The sequence below is a fragment of the Astatotilapia calliptera genome, chromosome 7, assembly GCF_900246225.1.
Source record: "Astatotilapia calliptera chromosome 7, fAstCal1.2, whole genome shotgun sequence".
Lineage (NCBI taxonomy): Eukaryota > Metazoa > Chordata > Actinopteri > Cichliformes > Cichlidae > Astatotilapia > Astatotilapia calliptera.
The window spans coordinates 19,963,481-19,990,311 of NC_039308.1; the positions used below are offsets into that span (position 1 = coordinate 19,963,481).

Below are 26,831 nucleotides of genomic sequence, written 5' to 3' on the forward strand. Positions count from 1 at the left end.
CACTGAGTTTAATGATGCTCATTTACTTATTTATTGAGTTATCAGATGTTATGCAATGTGGGACAGTATTAAAGCTGAGTCAGTTTTAAAAACTGACCATACCCAGTAAAAAGAAGCATGCACTGTGATTATGCACATTTAACTTTAAATATATCATTTTTTTTTGCATGATATTTTCTATGACGTATGATTTCAGCTGTATTAGAGCTAACAGCTAAATTCAATCGTAGATAGAAACAAAACACCACAAGAACTTTTGCAATCAACAGTCCAAAATTCAAAATAAATACTTCAACTAAAACTTGCACAAAATCAAAACCCCTTTTATACAGTATGTGAGTAATCACCAGTTCAACCAATCTCCACAATATGCAGAACTACACTCATCAAAAGCACCAGCAAACACCCTCCTTTCCCTTTCTTGCGCCATCTCTAAACCTTGGTGTAACTGGCAAAATATCAGACAGCTTGTTGCAATTTTTGGCCTTGAAGTAAATGGAAGATTGTGTAACGGCAGAGCTTGTTTTAGGGACGAAGCCCTCATTGTTAGCAGTTGACCTTTAGTTTCTAATCAATAGGCTTCAGCAAGATTTACAAAGCTTATAATGATGGCAGTGCAGTTATTTCTCAGTACCTTGACAAAAATTTATTCTCAGAGTTCAGCACTTTACTGATTATGTCACAGTAATTATGCAGTTTTTACTTCTTGTCTATAACTTTTTGGGCTTTTCGATGTTGTGACGGGGGCTTTCAGAGACCAGCGCGAACGATGAATGTTCCTTATTCATTTCTAAAAATATCAATGCTACATTTGAGCATGTTCTTCTAACCAAGTGAAGCATCCAAAAAAACACCTCAGTGTTCGAACACATCGTTTGACACCGTCCCACACAGAGTGAGGTCATTAATTTCGCAAGAAATAAAACTGGCATAGGATGGAGCATATAATTTACACACTTGATATAGTTTGACAGATATGATTTTATTCAGTTTAATATGTTCAAATTAATGAATAACAGTGTTAAAAGCACTGCATAGACCATTAAACACTCCTCTTCTTTATGTAAATTAATGACCTGTGAATAAAAAGAAAATACATAATGACTTAATTATGAAGGAAATATGTTAAAGTATTCCTTTTTAAAAAAAATGTAAAACAGTCTGTGTGCTTTACTGTATCAGACATTATGCTGTGGTGAGGTAAATAAGTGCAGCTTCAAAAGAGTTTTATTCCTTTTAAAGGCACATTTTCAGCTGGATGGGAAAGGATATATTTTAGTATTCAAATTAGAAAAAGAACAGGTGTAATTGTATGAATTAATGATGGCTGAGCTCCTTTAGAACTTGGGTAATGTGCATACGTGTTCACAGTGCCTTGCCTTAAAATGGATGGATGTTATTGTTTAGTTGTCAAACCTGCGGCTTTCCTTCTGTGACAACTCATAATGTCGTTGTAACGCAGAGATGTAAAGACCTTGTATTACCGCGGAAGCACTAGCTGGTAGTCGGGCCGTACGCGTGTCTTAGTGCAGTTGAACATAATCCACAAAGTCCGCTTGTAGTCGAAAAACAAACAGGCAAACGTTTATTTCCACAGTTTGAAATACAGTGATCCATTTCTGAGTAAACTAAGAGATGATTAGACCTTTATCCTATACACCTTGAGTTAGCAAAGATGCACTGCTACCTGTCTTATGTAAAGTCTTGATAAGGAACAGCTTTTGTAGGTTGGAAAATCTGTCATGTGATCTGGGATCTTACTGCTGATGTGTGTCAGGCATGAAAACAAAACTGTAGGCTAAAAAAGTCCTATGGGGGATCAATGTGTGGAACCTGGCATTTTATGAGAGACACTTAAGGCTAAAGATAATAGTGTATCTGGTATGTTTTTAAAAAAATGCACATTTTACCGTATTTGGTCATCATTGTGCGCAGACTTTCCCTGACTCTGAATAAATAAGCTTTTAAACATCTTCCCAGATTACAAAACATAAACACACTCCTTTCCCAACTTTATCAGCCTGATAACTAGCTAACCATTAACAGATGCCAGATGTGACAGAAACGCAGCTTTTTTCAACCCCTTTTAAAAGCCACATTGTTCAATTTTGGTCTGTGTTTAAAGAATTCATTTTCCAGCTAAACAAACATATGCAGTAATTGCTGATAGGGTATTGGGATGTTTTGATTTTCAAACTTTTTGCTTCAGGGAATGTCAGTGAAAAGTAATTCTAGAAAAGTTCTAATCTATATGTTGTTATTGTTCGGCCAGACTCCATTTTTCACTGTCCAACATTGTCGGTCAGCTCGCATTAGTCATTTCTTTATCAGTGTCCTTTGTTTGTTTGCTTGCTTCTGCTGTTTGTTTTCACTTAGACTATGTAGTATTTTTGCACAACTTCTGTTAAGCAAATGCTATTTATTGATCATCCCGTTTTATTTTTCACTGTATTGGTTTTTCGCCGTCATCTGGCAGAGATTATGAGAATGGAAAAGCAGATGTGTGCAGCCTCGCTTAGACATTGTCACAGGATGGTGAAATACAATCCCTGCCTGCCCATCCATCAGCTCCAGAATTAATAAAAGCCTCAAGGTCCTTTCCTTTAACCTCTCCCAGGAAAGCCATTGAGAATCCTGTCATCCTTTAGCAGAAACGTTTACCAGCAAGCTAAACTGATTCAATTTGATTTCCACTGGAAAATGTTATGATATACAAAGAATCATTAACACAAGCGTCCTTAAGAATGAAGCTTGGTTACCTCACATATGGTTTTGTGCCTTTCTTTGCTTCGAGTAATGCTGCTAACATTGTGCAAGCACATCATTGTCTTTGTCTCAAAGACACAGTTACTGCTGCAAATGTCGTCAGGTCTTTAGTCTCATTTAATGGACTGTAAATCAGAAGAAAATGCAGTTTGATGACAAAACAGATTTAAAGCATATTAGAAAGGAAATGGTTCTCGGTCTTTTTATTAGGCCCGAAGAGTAAAATTAGGCACATTATGTTCTGTGGGAGAGGAAGAAAAGTTAATTGCGAAAAGTTCTAAGTGTAGTTTGTGGAAAGAATGGCGCAAGCTCTCTGATTTTAAAAAAAGGTGAACTCTGTTTGAGACTGGTGAGAGTTCACAAAAGGAATTTGGTCTGCGATCTGTGTGATCCACTCAACACTGTGCATAATTGGCATATCCTGGTCTCTTGATGGGACCACGAGTGGACGTTTTATCATATCAAAAAGCCAGAAAAAAGTGGACATGTGACCTCTTAACACATACCCCTTATCTGCTTTTGGCTGTCTGTTTATATAAAAAAAAACTGTTCTTGTAAACAAAAAGAAAGGGGAACATATTCATCTTATGCCAGACTGTCCAGTCAAAAGGGAGGTTTGCTCTTGGATCCTCTTTTCTTTGTCCTCCAAATTGTCTTATCACCTTCTTCCCCATTCCTTTATTTTCATACTGATTTACAACCTGCCAGGAACAGTTGACTGTCACAGTTTGACCCCACAGAGAATTATAGAGGGAGCATCAAGGGGGTACACAGTCAGAGAGAATTCACTGGGAGGAGCCGCTTGTACAGGACTCATTGATGTCACACAGAGGCTTGGATAGTCAGGCTCTTGGCACAAGGCCGAGACGAGACCAAGAGAGCCAATTCAAGCCAAGGGAGAGAGTCAAAAGAATAACTGGAAACTGCATCAGCAAAGGCCCTTCAAAAAATGCTCTGAAGAAAAGAAAAAAAACCTGAAAAGGAAAACAATTGTATCTTGAAAGCACAGGAACAAAAGCAGCAAAGGTGAGTGATCAGGGTCAGAGTTCAAAAGGAAAGAAAGAAAGTCACAAAAGGATGAAGGGAAGTTAGACAGAAAGCTCATTAGAAAGGGGTATTTAAGGAAAACACCGCCGAGAGTTATCTCTGTATGAAGCACAATGAAGTCAGGAGGAAATGCCGTTCATTCATTTGCACATGCAACACAACAAGTGAGGCACAAACTAAATGTTACAAAAGAACCTCAGACCTCTCCAAGGTTAGTCTGTCTTCAGGGCAATCTAGCTGTATTCTTTTTCTTTTTTTTTAAATTTAATAATATATACTGTGCACAGAAGATGGAATCAAAAATGTGATTTCCTGTGGCTCACCTTGCCACATTCACACAGTATTGCACATGTTATGCATTTATAGAGACTGACACATGGAAATCATATACAGCAGTAGCTCATATTTTATGGCCACCTTCTGCACTGTTGCAGACAACTAGCATTATACGGTATGCTAATATGTTAGCCAATTATTTTTCAACACCCTTTGCAGGATTTTTTTTCGGCCTGTGATTTGATCTTATAGCCCCTGTCTTATTCACTGATATCTGAGTTTCCTGTGGGCTATCACAGGAATTTTAAATTCCCCAACTTGTAGAACTGGGTCTATCTTTACATTCAAAGTGAGTGTGATGCTATTATGATGGGCAGAGCAGCATTTGAGTACTTGGATATCTAACAGCTTTAGACACTGTGTTCCAGGTTCTTGTGGTAAGTTATTATTTTCATGCCAAACCCTCTGCCTGTAGCGAACATGTTTCTTTTATAAGTAGTCCTAACCACTAGAGATGGCACGATACCACTTTTTTATGTCCGATACCGATACCGATATCATAAATTTGGATATCTGCCGATACCGATATGAATCCGATATAGTGTTTTTTAATCAACAAAACTGTTTTTTTAAATATCTTGCTGCATTTTATATAAGTTCATACTCAAGTTTAAAACAACAACTACACTAAAGCTATTCTGTTATACCTGTATGCAAAAAAAAAATATTTCATAGTTCAGCAATACTGATCAATCTAATAAACTTAAACCTACACCATCCTCCCTATTCTGGTATTTTAAAGAGTACTTAGCATAAATATTAAGCAACCTAACTAATAGGGTTCCAACTCCCAGCAACAACAAAAATAAATAAATAAAAAATAGGGAACCACCCCTCACGCTCCACCTCATGATGCTTAATCGACGTAATCAACCTTAATTTGATGCAGTGTGAAAAAAAATGCACAGAAATCAATTATTTTTCAAGAAATATTAAATAGATTCAACATCTTTCTTCAACAAAATTGCAGACTGCACAGATGGTACCTTCCCAAAGGAAAAAGTACTATAGCTTACTAGGGTATATATATTAGACTTAATAGTTACTATATACAGTAATTGACTTCTATTCATTTTACATCAAATTAAAACTTTGGGTGTCAGATAATTATTTATTAAAAGCTAGACATTTTAAATGAGAGTAAGAAAGAAAAGTATGTCTTTGTGCCCCCTTTTCCCTGTTAATGCCCTATCGGCCCCCCTGGCTAAACTTTGCTAGATCCGCCCCTGCACAGTTACCAGCCGTCAGCTAAGTAGAAAAAGATCCTGGAGTAGAAAGTAATATTAAATACATTCTAACAATAGCTTATCAAGCTTAAACTTGCTGCTGTTGTTCAGCCGCTGGTTTCCTCTTTCTGGTGCAAAGTGGGCCAAAAGCAAACTAGAGACATGGACTCGCGACAGAAAAGCCGATCAGCTGATCGTTAAGCAGTTTCACCATTGAAGTAGCAGCAGGAGAGGCAGTCGCTTGTTAAGCTTAACGCAGGAATGCTTTACAAACATTCAGAGATGGACTTACACACTTGCTTTACTTCTCTCGGGATAACTTTGTCGGAGATGAAATGCCGGGTTGCTAGCGAAGCTCCAAATGCTATCCAGACCACTGACAGGTCCTGCATGCCACAGCCGCTCTATCACGTGATGCATACTGCTCCGACGTGCTAACGTTCTGAGGTGAGTTACGGTGTGTTGCAAGTTTTGTGAGGTGCTTTCGTGATATTTAATGGATCGGATTACATTTTTTATTTTTCTCCGATATCCGATCCAGTAATTTAGGTCAGTATCGGACCGATACCGATACGTAATATCGGATCGGTCCATCTCTACTAACCACTGATCTATTCAGATAAACTCCACTGTATCTTCACCTGGGACTGCAGTCACCCCTTTTAGACATTTTTCCTTTCAAACTGGGGACTGAAACCATTTATAAGATGCAGAAGTCATTAAGCACAAGCCTGCATGTACTAGACACCGGTTAAAGCTTGTGTCTCACTGTGTGTGTATATCAGTGATCCTTCTGTCCATAGCACTCAGCGTGCAAGGCTGTCTTTGAAATTCATCTGTGTTTGGTTTATAGGCAATTTGTCCATGGTCTCCTTAGACTTAATTTGCTCTGCTCTGTATGCGCCTGAAAATTTCCATAGCTTCAACCTGAGCTCATCACAATTCTCTTGGATCACACTCTGGCAACATCAGGTATCAAGTAAATGAATTTGATATGAGGGCGTCTTACTGTTTCCCCAGCAAGCTCATTGTCTCACTAACAGGTTCTGTCTGAAAACAATCTGCCTTCAAATACACACAATATAACAGAATAAAGCATTTGGTGTCAAGAAAAAGTTGTGAATGTTAACCTCCCATAAAAGCCTCACATTGGAGCAATACTTCCAAGTTTTTCCCCCCTTCTTCTTCTTCTTTTTTAAAGCTGTTGTTCATTTCTAATGCACTGAGTCATAAAATTGAGCTGATTACAAATCCATGACTCTTTCACTTTTCTAAACCTAATTATCTTGGGTCTCTTGCGGAAGTAAAAAGACCTGGGATTCATTGGAATTAAGTCTGTCGAAAAAATAAAAAGTCTTTAAACCCAGACTTATTATTCCACATTCAAAAGGTTTACTCACCACCATTTACATCCATAAATCTCTGCAGCACCAGCTTTGCCAAACGCATATGCGAAGCATAGTAATTAAGGCTGATTCATAGTGTGACTGGGGTGGTGATTAGCAAATCACATCACCATTATGTTACTGTGGTTAAAATATAGTTAATTGGATATTACATTATGTGTTGAATTATGTTAATGGTGTTTTATATGTAATATGCCTCATAACAACCACCAAGGTTAGCCATTGTTAAGGCAGCAGGTTGTGAATGAAACGAAGTAGATAAATTAATAATAAGACTGTACATAAGTAATTCTGACTACACCTTTAGGGATAGTTTTAATGCAACCAAGACACAGAGTATACATTACACAAATGCATCTAATTGCACATCTGGTAAATAATTAATTTTATAGCTTTACATGTTTTTTATGTCTCCTCCCTTGCATTGCATAGAAATGTAATAATAGAACCAAGCTACATTACCTCATAAATATCAGCGTCAGCTCAAAAGCAGGCATTTGAAGACTGTTTTCTTCTTGCCTGTTTTTGACTCTCTTCAAATGAGTGGTTGCACGTGTGTCTGGAGCGATCCACGTGTTGACATCTCATGGTTGCGAAAATAAGGAATAGTCACGTCCCCCCTGCTGAGATTTCCTCCAGCATGGAAATTAAATCAAAGTTGTGCGGTATTAAATTGGGGTTGGAACTATTTTTGTGTGCTGCAAGTAAAATATCTCCCTCCTCTGTCAACTTGAGGCCTATTAATTTAATGACAGATAGGGAAGGTTGCAAATTGGTGAGCAGCTCTACCCAAGACCTTCAAAGTTTGAGCAGTGTTGAATTGTGATTCAGTGCAAAATGACCATAATAATGTTGGTCTTTTTATTTGCTCTCTGAAGTTTCAGAACTTTTCATTCTTCATGGCACAGGTTAGAAAATGCTTAAATTGCATTTGTGATGTTTTTCATCTTAAGCCAGTGTAATAATGTTTGAATTTCAGGAAAATGCTACGTTTCAATTTTGCCTGTGCTAAAGGTTAATTCTTGTCATTTCATTACAGGATATTTTTCATTGTCTACATTAATTCATCCCCCCAAAAATGATGTAGCATAGCTGCTATGTATTCTGTTTTCCTTTCTTTTTTCATTCTGCTTTATGATAACACAATCAAAAATTATACAATGCGAGCCAGAAGCATTGCTTGAAGTGCTTCTCAAACATTTTAATGTTTTGATTTTATTTCTGTATTACGTGGCACATACACAACGTGGAAGGCTTTCTAGAAAACTTCTAATAGACAGTGCAGTAGTTCCCATATGGCTAAACATTGGGACTGAATATTTATAACACTTGATTGCTTTGTCTTTCGTATCAGTCCCAATCTTCCACCTGGAGATGTATACCACCTTCAGACATCATTTGCCTGCAACACTTTCTGAACCTGCAAACTATTTGGAAAGTTGTTAGCTTTCATATGTAAAGCAGACTTTCCACTGTAAAAATAGACGCTGCGTTTAAAACTTCAGTCTGAACTTATATGAGTAGATATAACAGCTGCATTGTGTGATTTTCTATTTTTATTCTTGTAATAATTTGTGTTTTTTTTCCTTTCAGGAAAATGTCATATTTCAAATTAACTTGACTGATGCAAAGCCAATGCACCTTATCCTCACATCTGCAGAAACAGCTTATGGTTTATGCTATCTCAACAGCGAGGTTCACTTGTATGTAAGTAATGCATCTTTGTTTTTCTGTACTACCGTGCGCACATGCAGTTTTTTGCTTTTCTTTTGAATGCACATTTGGGACTGAACCTGGAAATAAAATGCCACCTTTGGCCCACTTTTATTTAACCCTGATTACACATACTGCCTCAGCTGTAACATAAGGTTGTTAAAGAGTCACTAACTAATCATAAAAAAAGATCAGGTTGTGGGGATGCCACTACAAGTAGTTAGTTTTATCCGTAATGCATGATTTTCACATGTCTCCAGATGTGCTTGTCTATCGCCAGCTGTTTTCACACACAGTCAAGCTGACACAGCTGTGCAGCTCTGTGAGTCTGTTTGGAGAGACAGTAAACTATGTTGACTTTGCAGTGTTGATTCCCCAGTGGCCCCTCTGTAGTGAAATGTTACAAAAGAGCAAGCAGTTTTGTATTTTGTCTTTTACCCTCCACACTATAAAATCGTAAGAGAACTTTTAGAGAGTATCGAGGAAGGCTGATGCTGATGGCACTGGCCATAAAATTAATGTTCCAATGAAACCGGAGATTCTGACTTTTATACACTGTTCTTAGATTATGTTTGTGGACTGAACCCAGGAAGAACTTGAAACTTTTATTCCATTGTGTGCTTAAGTGATAATGTCAGGGCAAAATGCTACAGTGGTAATTAAAAACATAAACCAGGATTTAAATAGCACTGAGATGGGCAAATAAATGAGATTGCCTCTAACTAGGCTATTATTTCTAAATATGTTATTGATGAAGCTCCTCATTGCTAAATGAAAAATGTTGCAGTATCTGTACATAAGGACCCTTATCCTCATGAGAAATTGTAATAACTGTGATTAAATCAATATTAAAACCATTAGGCATCTGATGCTGTTGAGGGCTATAGAAAGTATTTGGTTTTTAAAGTCACAGTGCAGCACTGTACAACTACACAATGATTGTAACACTTTGTGCTCCCAAAGGAAGGATGGAGGTGTTTTTCCTACCTTAGAGTAAACTGAATTTAGATTTGAAACATCCTCGGGAGATAGAATTACACTGAACATTTAATCGTCTTTATTTCTTTCCACAAACTTTGCCAATCTAGTTTAAAACATTTTTTCGCCTGGATTGTGTCACTGTTTTTGTCTTGAGAACAATTAACATTGGATTTTAAAAACAAACAAAAAAAAGGAAGAAAGAAAAAAGCTAAATCTCACTGTCCTTTTCGTGAAGTTAGTGTTTTGTATTTGTCGGATTTAAGAAGCCATGATACGCTTGAAAAACAATGAAATGTTTGGAGGAATGTCACCAATTACTGATATGCTGACAGCAGTGTGATAGCACATCCTGTATCATGTCCTGTCGAGAGCCTAGACAACATTGCCTGTGACTGCAGGATGTTTTTGTGGGATGAGCCATATCACTGGGGGATAATAGCGCTTTACTGCAGATTGCATTGTAAGAGAATCAGCATCTGGTCAGCATCTGAGAAAGTACGTCACCAGCTTGACAGCTTGGCTCAGTGTCACAGCTCTTGTTGACCTCCCATAGCTGACCCGAAAACATGTGGCGACAGCAGCGTTTTATCTGTAACGTCTTGCAGCATTTTTTAACGATCTTAAGTGACAGCTTGTTAGTTGAAAAAGCTTCTTTTTTTCTCTCTCCACCAGATTTCAAACAATTTGTAACAAACTTAACATAATTAAAATACTTATACAAACTGATAACATTTTATGGAGGAATGCCCAGCTTCTGACATGACACGATACAATTATTGCATGGAGTAACTGATGGGTAGTAGAAGAAGAAATTCCTGTAATCCTCAGCAAACAGAAAGGCTCATTTATTTCAAAAGGAAGGTTCCTTGATCATTACTGGAAGAATTCGCAATAACAAACTGATATTACTGATACTAATGTGAGTTAAATTCCGCTGTGGTCATTAAAATTATTGCCATTGTTATTTCCTTTTTTCTTTCCATCCTGCCTTTGAGGCCTTCCCTGTCTGTCGTGACTAACTTGCCTCCTTTTATTTCTGTCGTTTCCCTTCACGCTATTTTTGATCGCACGTCAATCAAATATTTATGTAGAAAGACTGATGACTCCCTCAGGCTTCCTCGGCTTTCACCAACCACCCCCCCCTTTCCTTGTGACGCAAAAGCTTATTTTGGTCAGATGCTATGTTATGCCAAACATCTGTTGAATGTGTTCACCTCTAGTTGAAGGACCAATTGGCATGGTAGTTGTAGTAATGTGCTGAACAGTTAAAGAAACACTGATGACCGCCCAAAACGCATAAGAGCTGTTAATTTTAGAGTGTTCATTTAAAACTTCAATGTAAAACTTCAGATACAGCTAACTGAAATATTCAGAGCAAGGCAAAAAGTTAATCTGAAATTGAAATTAGGGGTGGGCGGTATAAACGGTATACGGTAGAAATGATATAAATTTGGCCAAAGGTAGAGATTTTGACTACACCGCTCTACCGCGATAGCGCATATTGATGGTGTCATCAAGCTGTGCCTGTTTTGGTCGAAAACATTGCAGCGGCTGCAAACAACATCATCTGCAAATTATGCCGTGCCACAGTAATAGCAAAGAGATTAAGCACTTTTGGAATATGGGGAAAGCCAAAAACTGCGCTTCCTCCACATCTGTACCATTAATTCATTAATGCCGAATTCTCTCACAGATGCTCTATTACCATGTTGTTGCAGTATATTAATGACTAACCTCGTATTGTGGATGGATTATCTCAGTTGTTCTCCTGACTGAAGTTTGGTCCGTTTACAACACCCTTCCATGCAATTGCATTTGTCCCTAACCACCAGAAACCCTCACCTTAACTTTTATCGAGTGGAAAAAAGTTCGACGTTCAGCTTCACTGTGCTAATGTTATGCTAATATAGCTGTGTCACTAGCGATCACGTAGGACATCATTATATACCACCTAGTCCAACTTCAGTAACCCTACAAAAGTCACTGCTGTCTTCATTTATGTTGGAAGCGATAGCGGAGCTGTACATTAAAATTTTGTCAGAAATCTCTCAGTCAGAACATGCTATACCATGTTTAGGTAGAAACTAGTGAGCTAACTTCCTGCTAACTTTTAACTCTGTTGAATTTAATAAATTCTGTTTTCATGGATCCCTGGATGTTAAACTTAATTGTTACACCTGGTAAAGCAGCAACGCTGATCATTTTATTAAAGATGAAAGAATTTAGACAGTTTTTAACTCTCAGTGATGCCATAGTGTTCGTTTGACTTTGGGACCTGAAGCTGACGTTTTAGACCCAGATTACTCCGCGAGGCTCCTGACTACATTAGCCGTAATGCTCCAACAATCCATCAAGCAGTGCGCCTTCATAGCTTACCAAAGTCGTACTAAAACATTTTTTGACAGATTACTGCGCGCTGTGTGCTACGTAAAATTGGTTCGAGGTCAATAAGCACAACCAGAATTCATAGATAAGGGACACTGTCGATTTTTGAGAAAATTAAAGGATTTTAAGTGTGCCTTATATTGTGTAAAATACGTTATACAGAAGAAAATAATATATCGTGGTATATATCGTTACTGCACATGTATGGCGTTATTTTTGTGCCACTATTCTGAGCGCATGTAAAAAAAAGTTTTATAACCTTGATATGTAAAAATGTGCTCAATAAATAACAATTAAAAAAAGAAACCATGGGCTCCAGGTTTATTTTGGGCTCAATCTTTAATGAATTTCTATCTAGGCTGAGTTGTTCTTCTCTACTTGAGTGCTCCAAGAGCTAAAGAAGAAAAAAAGCACTGCACCTCTTCAGTGCATTCAGTGCCACACAATGAATGGAGAACAGCTAATTTTGAAGAAATAGGTTATACCAATCCAATGACATCACTGGCCAAATAAAAGAAAATGTTATTTCAATTAGGGCTGGGCGATATGGCCTAAAATCCATATCACGGTATAATGTGAATCATGTGTATGGCGTTATTTTTGTGCCACTATTCTGAGCGCAAGTAAAAACAATTTGAGCGCACGTAAAAAAAAGTTTGCAGGTGCAAGTGTTGCATTTTGAGGAGAAATTTATTTCGAGCAAAGAAAAGCTAAATTTGAGTGAACAAAATTCATTGCTGCGTGCAAAAATGTATTTCAGTGTTTGCTATTATCCACACACACACACAATAGCAGCCCCTGTCGCTCAGTTTTTGCATTAGCGCTTGCTTGCAATGTGCTGCTTGCGCTCTCGAAATTTCTGCCCGTGCGCGTTCAACTCTTTCTGTGCACCGTTATATTTGTGCCACAAAGCCAGCCAATCACAGACTTGGATGCAAAAAAATCTGATTATAACCTATTTCTTCAAAATTAGCTGTTCTCCATTCATTGTGTGGCACTGAATGCACTGAAGAGGTGCAGTGCTTTTTTTCTTCTTCAGCTCTTGGAGCTCTCAAGTAGAGAAGAACAATTCAGCCTAGATAGAAATTCATTAAAGATTGAGCCCAAAATAAACCTGGAGCCCATGGTTTCTTTTTTTAATTGTTATTTATTGAGCACATTTTTACATATCAAGGTTATGAAAGCCTACTCTTAACAGTCTTAGCAATCCCTATTCCTAAAGCCTTCCCCTACTTTCTTATTCATGCAAAACATAATATAAACTCCATTATTTCCCATTGGCCCAGACGAGGAAACAGCAGTGTCTAGTCGTTGGGATGGATGTATATATTTATACCTTGTATGGAGCCAGATTCCAGCCGACCGTGGTGACGCACAAAGCTAAAAAAGGTCCCATTTCCTGGCCCCACACAGGAAGCAAAGGAAAGACCTTGGCTCCAACAGGGTTGTGCAACTGGCCTCGTGGACACTTAACCATAATAAACATTTCTTTTTAACAGGGCCCTGCTAGGAGAATAGGGGGAAAGTTGGGTGTGGAGGGTAAGAAAAAGTATAATGAGATTGATGGCCAAATATGTTTGATCTAACTAATTCTAAGCAGACAAGAGGTAAATAAAAATACAGGCAAAGCTGACTCATACAGTTCTGTGTAATCATAGCAACGGGTAGTGGACATGCCTTTTAGGACCTGATTTTGCTCTGTGCTTTCTGAAAATTGCATTAAATGAAGGTAATGAATTTGTTTTTTGCCTTTTCTCTCCAGACAAACCAAAACTCCACAATTACACTACACAATGCCAAGGAACCAAGTTTTCAGAGAAATTTCCATTTGATACAAGGTTTACCCTCCGAAGAGGAGGAGCTGATCAAATGGGCAACAGAGACGTTTGGGGGTGTGACTTCATTCACTACTCTTAGTAATGTGGATCATATCACATCAACAGGAACACAAGGTGAGAGACATTTGTGTAAAGGTGATTTTGGGTTAATTTTTATTACAATCATCTTCTAAACCATCCATTTACTTGTAAGGCATGGAAATGTGCCATACACACATTATGAAATATATGTGTATATATATATGTATATATATATATATATATATATATATATATATATATATATATATATATATATATATATATATATATATATATATACATATATATATATATATATATATATATATATATATACATATATATATGTATATATATATACATCAGATCACAGAAGAACAGCAAAAAGGTTTCTTATCTGTCTCTAAAATTGTGTTTTGAATGAACTTTGAAACTGTGTGGGTTTTTTGTATTTAGGATATGCTATCTGCATCTGTGTTTGGTCTAAAACAGCATGTTTGGATGCTGAAGAGAACAAAGTAATTACAGTCAGCACATCATGCAGCTCCAGCTTACATAACTCAGGAGAGAGTCTGCATTATAGTAATCAAGGCTGGATGCGGTGCTGTTTCTGGTGCTCTATAGAGAGCATTCATCACTAACCTTCTTTTATCTGAAGTATGCATAAAAACACTTTCTGATGAAATAACTGCAAAAAGCAATGTGTGCACCAAAAAGCTGTTTTGAGTCGAACATTTTCATAGGCAAGTTTTCTATTACTGAATGTCATCTGTGCACTGATTTCCAATGCTTTTCATACACATTTGTAGGTGGACAAGCCAGAGGAATTAAAAGCAAAACAAACAGCTGCGACAGATTTTTTAAAAACATTTTATTTTGTTTTTTTTCTATAAAGCTGTATGCAACAAGCACAACATGTTAAAATCTTAAGTAGTCTGAGAAAATCTTGAGCTTGGCTAAAGTGTTGAGGACTAATCAACATATTTTTTTAGTGCTGACAAGATGTCATTACATATGGCACAACATTTGGAAAGAGAAGCAATTGAGAAGTGACCATTGATGCTGAAGATGGAAGCACAAAACAACACAGATTCAAAGTGAACATTCACGGATGACTAAAAGCTGGACATTAGGAATATTATGGGATGTTACTGCCATCAGCAGTAGCAGCAGGATGCTCAGTGCAAGCACAATTATTTCCTAGCAAAGCCTCCTTAAGGCAGTCTGAGCCAACACAGAGCTCTTAGATGGATTTAAAAAGAAGTGAACAGTGGTGGGGCTGAAATAGCGACGGCTGCTTGTGCTCCATTCCTATTATAATTTTGAGTATTTTTAAGGATTTATGTTTGAATCTGTCTTCATGATTCAATGTCCTTCTCTGTGATTTCCAACATGTAATGTGTTACAGTACGAGGGAGCTCAGCTTCCCTTTCAAGCAGTGCTTTCTCTCATTGAAAATGCCGTATTTAAATTGTAAGCAAAAGGATGTTTTCAGCCTGCTTAGTTTTAGCTAATGTTGTAACTGAGTCATGCTTCACAAGGGCATGATAATTACTCAAGCAGTGGAACATTTTGTGTGCATGTCCTTCGGGATTCGTCAATGTCAAATTTGAAATGTGATTTCAAATTCATGTCATGCTATTGCTTTTGCAGAAGACAAGTGTTAAGCAATGATAATGAAGCTACTTTTGAATTATAGTTAGAAGAGCTACAGACAAGATTTTAAGTAATTAGAAGAAGACTGCTCCAATCCTCTGTGCAAATGGAGCAATGGCAGCCAGCTTGAATTTGACTTGGTCACAGATTGCAATAATTTGTAGCATTTAATAAAAGTGTGGGGAAAAGCAACCCTGTCCTATAGAATGAGCCATTTTTCCCCATGTGTTTTGGTTCCAAACACACATTAAGTATTCTTGGCACACACCGCTTGCCCATTAGTGTGATGATGCGGTGTCAGGAGCAGTGGGAAACGTGAAACGTATTTCAACCCACAATTCAGCCATAGTGTTCTAAAACTTTTGGAGCACTGTAGCAAGTTACACCTTTGAACCACCTGTGTGTATCTTCAAAACTGCTGCTGGAGTATGTTTAACAGCAGTAAATGATAGGTGTTAATGTTCCTCCCAAAGCAGGTTAGTCCTTGGTTAGAGATTAGCTCATCAGTGTCTTTCTTGAACCATTGGACGACCGATGATAGAAAGTAATTGTTTTATGGTTTTACAGGAACCAAGCCAGGCTCTCCAATCTGTACACTTGAAATTGAAGATCTCCTGGAGAAGCATTTCATGAAGATTCAATCAAATCCAATCACATTTTGCTTCCCACAGCAGCAGGCCTCAAGTCCTGAAACTGAGCTTCATATTATAAACATCGCAGAGAATTCCAGCATTCGGTAAACCTTAATATAAAATGCTTTTTTTTAGCTATATTTACTGGCAAAATCTTTCTTGTGACATTTCATTTTTTATTGCAGCAATGTATCCCTGCACGTGCGTGCAAAGAAGCAGACCCGCGTGTTCATGAGGGGTCCTCAGGGCACCATGTGGACCTTCATCAATCCACAACACACTTCGTTTGCTGTAAGCATACATATTAAAGTCTCAAACTTCAAGAAGTATTTATGGCATGCACCATGTGTGAGATATTATTTATTAAGATCAAAAAGACTTCAGGTATTTAAGTTATCATGTCTACCTCTACATTGTTACTGATTTATCTTAACCTGTCCTCATTTTCTTCAGTCTAACAATGAAATAACGCTGAATCATGCCTCAGCCTCGCACAAAATACCCCCTGCGTTGACACTGACTAGTGATACTGCATCAGATGTGCAAAGGATGGCTTTGTACTATTTTAAAGTCCCTACTTTTGCCAGCTATACTGAATTGAAATTAAAAGAATCGAGGATTTCACTGGTTCTAAAGAAAAACGAGAGCCCAACAGGTAAGACAATAAAATGAAAGCATTCTTCTTGTTTTATGTTGGAAGCTTTAGCAAAAATAGAATAGACTGAGTATTGCAAAATACAATAACCTCCCCAAAAAATACATGTTACCAAACCCAGAGACTGTACTGTATCAGTAGGATAATGACAGCAATAACAAATTAAATATTAACATTCTTGCATTTGGTGTGTATATATATATATATATATATATATATATATATATATATATATATATATATATATATATATATATATATATATGTATATATATATATATATATATATATATATATATATATTTTACTATGCTGTAATTTGAATGGTCATTTAAGTTCTCAGTAACAGAGCTACTCTTGTTTTTCAGAAAGAATCCAAGAACATCAACAGTGATACAGTTGTTTCATGCAAAAAAAATTTGTTGACCTATTTTAATTTAATTTCTCGCTCAGTTGCACCAAGCGTTCCGGCACCAGGCAATCCTGTTGCGACAAATTCCCCCACTCAAATCCCCATGGTGATAATGCTGTACACCTCTGCAGACTATCAGACGCCCATAGACTTTAACACCAAAATCCAGACCGACAAGAGAATTTTTGCAGAGGTAAAACTCTCTTTACCTTTTTAACTGCATTTATTCACTGCTTAAATAAGTGATAGGCAATGTTTTTGTCTTTGTGGTCTTTTTTAAATTATTACAGGGATGACACCCATCACACAGTTACTGCTTTTAGTTAACTGCAGTCCGCAAACTGAATTAAATAGGATTTTTTTCTATCTAAATATAAATATTTTACAATGCAACAAAAAGGCTTACTGTTTAACATATCAGATTGTCCTTCATCCTCTAATGCACATTGAACTTATCATCTTTGTTTTGAATTCTTTTCTGTTCTCTGCAGATTTCTGGAAACACTTTAGGGAGTCTAGTCTTGACTTGGAAGGTGACCAAATGTATTTTGCGATCCAAAGGCTCGTGCCTTGCAGAGAAAAACTTGCCCTTCTTTCCAGTGGACTGCCCCTCAAATTCTTGTCCTAACAGAGCTCGATTCGCCTTCTCCATAGAGCAGCTTCAGGAGCTTTCATCCACCACATGGGACATGGAATGTGATGTCAGCTTTTGTTATACTGAGGTAAGGATTTATCAACCACTTTTAATGTTTCACATCAACACAACACTTTACAGTTTTAATGTGTTTAACTCAGTCGCTCTGAATTCAGAAAATCTGCCTGTATGACAAACCTATGGACACTTTTGGGTGATCTGTGTTTCTGCTTCTTCCCTAGCAATGTGCATATGGAGGAAAAGCCAGCAGGAATTTGGAATTTACCCAACCATGCCCAGAAACCCCAAGTGAGTTCAGTTTAAACTCCAACATGTGGATGAATTATTTTTTTTTTATTTCATTAAATTAATAAAAAATAAAGTTGCAAAAAAAAAGTCCCAATGTCCCCTTGAGTTTAAAATTAATTTTTGACAGATGAATGTTTTATATTTAACTCTCTAAGAATAAACTCTCCAAACTCTAAGCAGAAATACCAAAACTTTTAAATTACCTTTTATGCCTTCAGGACTTAATTGCTAGTCTGGTGCTTGGTCAGAGTGTTGTTGCTTGCTGCAATAATTTTCATTCCTATTATTGCTTTCAGTGCAAAACAAATGCTGCACAGGCTGTTGTCATAACAGTGGATATGCAGTGAGGCACGTAAGGGGTTGTGGGGCAGGCCCTCGTCCTTTAGGAAGGTCTGCAGACTGACCTTGTGGCCACAATCAAAAATAATGACCCTCGGGGGAGGGGGGTGAAGTCCTTTGTGTTTCCAAGGGGTTTGACTGCGCTGCTGTCCTAACATAGGCACTGAGCTTTGTGCTATTGTCAGATCAATCAACACAGTTGACTCAAACAAGAAAAGATGTCTTTCTTGAAAGAAAGTACCGTCACCACACGTTATGATTAATTTCTAGGAAATTTCAGATGAATCAATTTCTAAACAAGAAGACACAAGGAAGCAGAAGCTGATTAAATGGAAGGACACATGAAGTGTCTTTGTAAAACTTGTAATTTGTTTGTTCATGCCTTAAGCTGCCTTTATGCTTCCTGTCCTTTTAGAGAAGAAAGATAAAGGTTTTTATGTCAGTATTGCAGGGGAAGCTGCCTAAACTACTCATCCATGCTTCCCTGTGTCCTGGTTGTCCTCTTCCTTGATTCTCTCTGCATTTCTTTGACTTATATGGTTTAAAGAAATGTCTATTTTTTTTGGAGACCAGGGTAAATTGAGAGATCTAACTTGAAAGTAACACACTTGTTTGGTACGTCTGTTCACTTCATTAGCCAGTGTCAGACATACAAGGGTTATTGTATACTAGCTGCACTAGCAGACTGCAGTCTGCTGCAAGCCTTCACTGGGCAGGACTATGAACTCCATTCAGCAATCTTTCCTGTTTGGTAGTTTTCATACAGAGGGCTACAGGGAGTCTGAGCGCAGGCATGCTGTCTCTCTCCTCCTCTCCACCTGCGCTGAAGCTTCTGCTTCCTCCTCTTGTTTATTCAGCTTTGCTGTCAAAGTCTCACTTATACAAACTAGCACACCAATTGATAATAGAAAAAAACGTCTCCAGGGAAAACCTACTTAGGTTGCTGTGATGTTTTTCACTCATTTAGGAATGTCCTTCGCTGTGAAATCAACAAACTGGGTTGACTGCCTGGAATGCAGTCAGCCCAAATGCCCACAAGATGTCACTGTGTCAGTGCTCTGGTTCACATTATATGTGAAATGACACACATAAACACACACACACCCACTGAGAATTTCTGCATTAATTTAGAGTTAAATGTGTCTTGGCCTTATGACGACTTTATGCAGACACGATTCAGCTTCACACAGATATTAGTCAAATGACCATACTGTGTTAAGTAGGATTACGTTTTTGCAAAGCAAGCTCCTGCTTTCTGGTTATGTTCTGATGAGGTTTTATGTTTTGTGCATTAGTGCTTAGCATGTTCAACCCAGAGGCAGAAGGCAGCAGAAGGCAGGTGAGAAACTCATGGAAAGGTGATGATTAGTTTCCTCCTACTGCTCTGGATACTTGTGGGAAAATCTCTACAGGCAGCAGTAGAGGGGAAGGAGGGAAAGCCGGTATTTACGCAGTGGTTTTCTTGATAGATAACACATAACATACTGCCTCTGCTCTTGTGGGGACTTCTAACAGCTCACATGGTTTGGGACAAGGTTGTTTATTTGCAGCCTTGAAAAGCTTCACTACATTCCCAGATATTGATTTTGGTGCAAATTCTGTAAACAATTTGACAGTTAATTCAGGCCAGTCAGATGGATACTGAACAAATCAAAGTTTAGATCTAAGCAATAAGTTTTTAACATTGTTTGTCATTGGAAATTTTAATACATTTAAGAACATCTGTTTATTTTCCCATCTTCAAATGAGAGTTAGAGTTTACTGTGATGTTTGAGAGAAGGGAAGAACTGTCAGTGATCTGCTGTGCAGCCTTTTTGAAAAGATGTCTTTCTCAAGGCTGTTAATTTCTAGCTTTGCCAGCCCACTAAAACTAGAGAAAAAAATTGCTAGGCTGTTACAATATGTACAGTCTGGTTGATTTGTGGGTAATGCTATTTTTTGTCATTTTGCCTCTATAAACTACCACAGTGGATTTTAAATCAAACACTCAAGATATTTCCACCCTTGAGATGATCCATTAGGCTTTACTGCAGCCACCTTCAGTTGCTCCGTGTTTGTCGGTCTGCCTTCAGTTTGGTATTTAATAACTAAAGACCACGCTCTGCTGGGTTGAAGAATATTCCGTTTCTTTGCTCGGAGAAACTCTTGCTTTCACTTTGTGTTTTAGGTCATCATCCATTTGCACTGTGAAGTGCCATCTGATCAGTTTTGCGGGGCTTGAGTGAATCTGAGTACAGCACGACACAATTCAGAATTTAGAACTGCTATCAGCAGACCCAGTTTCACTGACGGCTGTAGATGCAATAGCACGGCCTCCACAGTTTTTGACAGATGATGCGGTTCAGATCATGAGCTCTCTCTCTCGCCTTCTCCATAAATTTCTCTTCCCATCAGTTTTGTACAAGTTAATCTTAGCTTCATCTGTCCAACGAATCCCCCCCCCCCCCCCCCCCCCCCCCCCGCAGAACTCTGCAGGGTCTTTTTGATGTTTTCTGGCAAAGTCTAACCTTGAGTGCAACCAGTACTTTGCACCTTATTGTAAACCGTCTGTATTGTAATTCATTCATTTTTAATTCATTGGACAATTAACTTACAAGCAGGCCAGGTGAGACCAGAGAGTGAGCAAAAATGTACAGAATGGCTTTAATACGAGGTTAGCACTTTTTGCCTCACCACAAGAATGTCCCGAGCTGGACTTCACCATCTGGCTGGGGTCTTTCTGTATGCCTTTCGCCTTCTGGTTGCAGGGATAGGCTTGTGCAACCCTGATAAGCATAAGAGAATGGATGGATTCACACAGTCAATGCAATACTTTTGTTAAACCCCTTTGAATTAAAGCAGAAAATCTTCTCTTCAATCACATTTAAATTTAATTGATTTTTTTTTAAGTTTAAAAATCCATTGTGGTAGTGTACAGAAAGATTTTCATTTTCCAAGTATGCTGGACGTCTGATGTACATATTCATTCAGAGCTGCTTTGAGGGAAAGTATTTTATTTTTATAACTACTGGTTCAAGGCTATAGGTTATCTAATATATTTTGTTAGCCAAAAAGTCTCTTGTGCAGTGTAAGCCAGCTCATGGCATGCTCAGAAAACTTTAGAAATTGCAAAGTTGGTTATTAATCAAAGTTCGTATGGCTACATTGGAACAGGACAAATTCAATTTTCTTTAAAAAAAATTCTGACTCACCCAAAATATTGGCTGTAGTTTTGGGAGGTGATAAACAGCACTGTATGTAAGCTCTATTGATTTCCAGAAGGTGTTTTAGTAGATGCATAGATAGTCTGCCAGCTTCAGGAGTGGATGGAAAGAATTATGGCAATTATCATTAAGTCCAATGTGGAGCGACTCTGGCGTGCATTAAGGTTAAGTAGCACTTAATTTTGAAACACAGAGGCTGTTTTGGATATAGATGGCACGATTATTATTGTTAATATAGTACTTTATGTTGAGGCATGAACTATTGGCAAGTCATGGAAAAATGTCCAGTGTATTGAATGTCTGTCAGATTATGGGTTTGAAATTTGATGGTTTCATAGAGATGTAAATTATAACTGTGTACTTTACAGAACTAGCCTCTCATTTCAGGGAGTTCATAAACTTTAACTAGTTTTTTTCTATTACAGAGGATATGGAATAGTAACTTTTAAGCATCACACATAAATGTACGAACAGCAGCTCACTAGAACATATAATAGAGATGCTCTCTAAGGACACACATGGGTTAGTTGGGGTGAATTCTTTATTGAACTAAGAAGATTACATTGTAGTCATCGTGATTCACAGTGCAGATTTAGGACAAACCCAAATTAAGAACATATTTTCAGATGGAAAATCAGTTAAAGTGGTCAAAAAATCTCTGTGTGCAGAGTTAAGTTCAGTTACATAAAAAATACCAAGTACATTGGTCTTCCTGAAAAGAAAACACTTGCTATGTGGCTATGTGATTTTGGTTTTGGTTAGAGTGAATAGATAGAATCTGTGTTTGTGTTGTAATAGAGATAATCTAATCTACATATTCTACTTGTGTGCATTATATAATGAACCTATTGCATGACTGATTTTATTTGGTATAGAGGAAACAATTCTGTCTGTGTACTACCAAACCTTTACAATGTGAAGATGCAATGTTATTAAAAGGACACACCATAGCTTGTAAGAAGAACATGTATTTTATGCCACCATATAAATTGTTGTATATCACATGCTTTTGATTGATTGTCCAGTGTAATCCTGCTGGAGCACAACAAATAGGACTTTTCAGTGGTTCTTTGGAGAAATTATTATATTTTATTATTATATTATATATTATATTCAAGCTGCATTACAATATAAAAGGAGGATTTTGGGTTTCCAAAAATTTTTTAAATCGTGTTCGATTGAACGTAATTGTAGTTGTAGCAGTTGTAGTAAATCTTTTTCTTTCTTTTTTTTTTTTTAAATTTAAGCTTGCATACATTGTTTTTGCATGTCTGCTTTTCAGCCCGACCATGCATTAACGGCCTGTCTGGAGTTCTGGGTATTGCCTTTGGAGGGTTCCTGATTGGGGTATTACTTGTTGGAGCGCTGTGGTTTATCAAAATCAAAACAGGTAAATTGATGAGTGAGGACAGAATGTTTGGACTCCAGAATAGATCTGAATTGACGTATGTCTGAATTTGAAATTGTCCAATTCTCCTTAATTCAGGGTACCCAACTGGACTGGAGATGAATTCAACTGTAGTCAATATTCCTGGTAAGGACTCTTATTTTTTAATAATTCTTTTTTATTTTTAGCAGGTTCTTATTGGCTTGTTTTTCCTTTCCACAGGATGTCCTTGCTCAGGAGCAAAGCGACAACCTGTTTCTACCAACCCATCCCCCTCTGAGAACAGCAGTGCCAATGCTAGCATTGGAAGCACCCAGAGCACACCTACCAGCAGCATGGCTTGAGAATGTGGTATTTTCACCCAGCAGGGCCACCATCCTCCTTCAAATTTACCTATACGGGTTTTGTGCTTCTTCTTCTTCTTCTTTTTTTTTTAAATCGGTGCCTCAAAAGCATTTGTTACATTCCTACTTCTTTAGATTCTCCTTTAAAAAGCACAACACATATCTTTGGCATAACACCTCTGAAACGGATGTGATCTGGGAGCTTGTAATTGGCGGTGGGGAGGGCTAAGCGATGGTAACCAAAGTTTAATCAATGGCTTCTGACGTTCACCTCTGCTACTTCTCTGTAAAGTCAAGCTCTAAGACAGGAAGTTAAAGAGGGCAAAAGAAAAAAAATAAATTGGCTTGCAGCAACAGGAAAAACAAACCATATCCCCACAAGAGCTAACAGGAAATTCACTGCATTCCTTCCAATGAATATGTGCTTGTGTGATGGCAGCACAATAATAGTCAGACAGGAGACAAAACCAGTCAAAAGACATACTTTAAACAGATGAAAAGCTGTTGTGCGCTCACATCAAGCTACAAAAATATGAGGGGCTGTTTGCTAGGTCAGTCTAGTCAGCAGCATTTTGCGGACTGAAAAGATCAACGTGTTTGGATCTCAGACAAGTCAACAAAATGCTTATTTCAGTGGCTATTTTTCTTAAATAAAGTTTAAGGTTAATGATTAACAGCTACCTCTTATTATTTAGTCTAGACCTAAGTTTAAACTTAGATATCTGTAGTGAATTTCATTTTCTTTCTTTCTTTCTTTTTTTATAAATTCTGTGTCACTTTAGGTGAATCTTAAAATGACTGTTTCGGTCATATGTAGCCTATGAAACAAAGTTATGGTGCCATTTTCCTGCTATTAATAGATGAATCAAAGCTGCTGTACTAATGTGTTTTGGAAGATATATTTACTAATTGCTCAAGAAGTACAATCAAAGTTATCATTTATGGCTCACAGGTTGCAATTAATACTGAATCATTAAGACGTCAGTACCTTTAGTTGTCCAAAGTGTCACATGTAGAGACGTATGGCTGTATTCAGAACTGAATAGTATGGCTGTAATTAGGCGTTAGTTCTAAAACACTACAATATCCGTTCTAATGAGAGTCATCAATCACCACGTCTATCACCACGGCCTGACAATTTGCTGTACTTTTTTCACAACAACATTTTTAAATTACATTTTGGTGTTTTCAGGGTGGTGTAATCATCACCCAGTAGAATTAAGCGCACTGTTTATAGTGTTAACAGTATATTGTACTTACATTTGAATACTTGACATGAAGACCAGCTGACCTTCTTATATTCAGTGTCATTTGATTCAAAATGTAGGCAGTAATTTTCTGCACTATTTTTTGATTGGAGATGAGTGCACAGGGTGTGAAAGGGCTTTTGTCATTAAACTGATGCTGTGGATCACGAATGCATCAGAGATTTTGCATTAAAGAAAAAAAACAGCTATTGTTACCCATGCCATGACCTTGCTTTAGGTGGGAAGTACAGGCTCAATGAAAAGGTGATCATTTTTTAAAATAATAAATATAAGTGCTAATGTAATACATTAAATGTTTTGTTTTTTTAATGTGAAAAAAAAAAGAATCCAGTCTAAGGCAAATGTTTGCTTTAAATGAGATGGCTGTGCTCGAATGTGCCTACGTGTATGTAAATTTGCCCCTGAAAACAGCTCCCCCCACTTATCCTTTGACCTTTAACTTTTTAACTTTAACGGCGTACTTAAATCAGCTCTAAACACAGCCCATTGTGACTCTGCAGTTGCAATTGCAACTGTACTGTACGACCATATTCTGAATGTATGTTTATGTATCAAAATTTGAATTCAGCTCCATGCATACTATTATAAAAATTCAAATCTTTATTTTTTTTTTCATTTGTCACATGACCTGTGTGAAGATATGGAAGCTGTCATTTGCAAGAAATTAGTTTGTGGTTATCAATATTAACTTCTGCTTTCCACATTTAATAGGCTGCATCAGCCACTGCCTGGCTAATGTTAGACTTATGCTGCATATTTGCATGATGAGGATGTTAAGGGGGGGGGGGGGGGGGCTACAACTGTAAAGTGACGGTTGATCCGTGAACCCACTTTTTTATTTTAATGTACAAATGTAAATGAGTTTAGTATTTTATTGCCACTCTTTTACCTCTAAAATATTGCCATCGCACATCAACTCTGGGGTAGGTAAGCAAATAAATACCGGTAATTTAGCATTTACAGTACATTGCATCAACACAAGTAGTAAAACTGTGATATGTCAAACTTTATGATGACAAACACTCTCACACACACACATATATATGATGTATATATAAAAAGTACACCCTTACTGTTTACTCAGGAATTAAGAGCGGAAGTAGCAGCCAGATTGCTGCTAGTCAAATGCACTTGATTAACTGACCATCAGTAAGTGTGACCACCTCTGTAAAAGCAGTAGTTCAGGCGATTTGGTCAGCAATCAGCTTTGTTTTAAAATGCCACTGTTTTCCAGTAAATTCACAGCAAAGTGAGAGAGATCGCAAAAAAACTAAACATCTGTAACTCTTCAGGCCTCACTTAGCATGTTACAATTCATGAAGATACAACTAGAAAAAGACTGAACTAAAATAGCATGTCACGAGAAAGCCTCTTTACTAAAAAGAACTGGGCGGGAGGTATAACGTTTGCTTTTCTTACATCTGAGCAAACCACAAGACTTTGGAAAAACTAAACTGATTATATCAGCAGAAATACCTCCTAACAACTGTCAAGCATGGTGGTGGAGGGGTTATGATTTGGGCTTGTTTTTTAATCACAGGACCTGTGCACCTTGCAGTCATTAGATCAAGCATGATCTCCTCTTTTTACCAAAGCATTTTATTTAGTTTAGAAGTTGGGTTATGTTATGCAGCAGTACAAGCTCATTAGCAAATCTACAGCAGTGCAGCTGAAAAGAGAAGATTACTACATGTTATAGTGCTAAGGGTTGTTCTTCAAGCTTTGAAACATGAAGTGTGCCTAGTTTTTCAGAGGATACACAGTATATATATATATATATATATATATATATATATATATATATATATATATATATATATATATATATATATATATATATATATATATATATATATATATATATATATATATATGGTATATATATATGGTATATATGGTATATATGATATATATATATATATATATATATATATATATATATATATATATATATATATATCTGTGTGTGTGTGTAGACCTAGGAATTATTTAAATTCAAATGAGAAATGCTTATCCTCCTTCTCCTTCTGGTTTGCTATGAGAATTTGTTCACCTTTAATTATGATCTTAAAAATGTTCCAAACCACCAACATTGTAAAATGTCTTTTCTTTGTATGTGAGCAATGTAGCAGAACCACATTTTCTCTCTTACTCAGTGTGTCTGCATGTACATTTTCCAGTGCATGCCTGATTTTCTTTGTATATTTTTTGTAGACAAAGAGGGCCAGTACAAGCTGTCACTTGAGTATTTGTGCAATATAATGAGGTAAACC

The 26,831-nt window shown here is 37.3% G+C and overlaps 1 protein-coding gene across 2 annotated transcripts in view; it reads left to right on the top strand.

Annotated features, from left to right (window-relative positions):
• The window catches only part of eng (endoglin), a 44,882-nt gene extending 18,560 nt beyond the window's left edge, over positions 1 to 26,322 (top strand). For both annotated transcript variants that reach the window (XM_026173677.1, XM_026173678.1), the window contains exons 4-14: positions 8,375 to 8,488; positions 13,623 to 13,812; positions 15,943 to 16,111; positions 16,193 to 16,298; positions 16,461 to 16,662; positions 17,116 to 17,267; positions 17,566 to 17,796; positions 17,951 to 18,017; positions 22,842 to 22,949; positions 23,046 to 23,093; positions 23,169 to 26,322. In XM_026173677.1, coding sequence (XP_026029462.1) covers positions 8,375 to 8,488; positions 13,623 to 13,812; positions 15,943 to 16,111; positions 16,193 to 16,298; positions 16,461 to 16,662; positions 17,116 to 17,267; positions 17,566 to 17,796; positions 17,951 to 18,017; positions 22,842 to 22,949; positions 23,046 to 23,093; positions 23,169 to 23,290 — 1,509 coding nt within the window. In that variant the 3' untranslated portion in view covers positions 23,291 to 26,322. The remainder of the gene's footprint in view (positions 1 to 8,374; positions 8,489 to 13,622; positions 13,813 to 15,942; positions 16,112 to 16,192; positions 16,299 to 16,460; positions 16,663 to 17,115; positions 17,268 to 17,565; positions 17,797 to 17,950; positions 18,018 to 22,841; positions 22,950 to 23,045; positions 23,094 to 23,168) is intronic.
• The last annotated feature ends 509 nt before the right edge of the window (positions 26,323 to 26,831 follow it).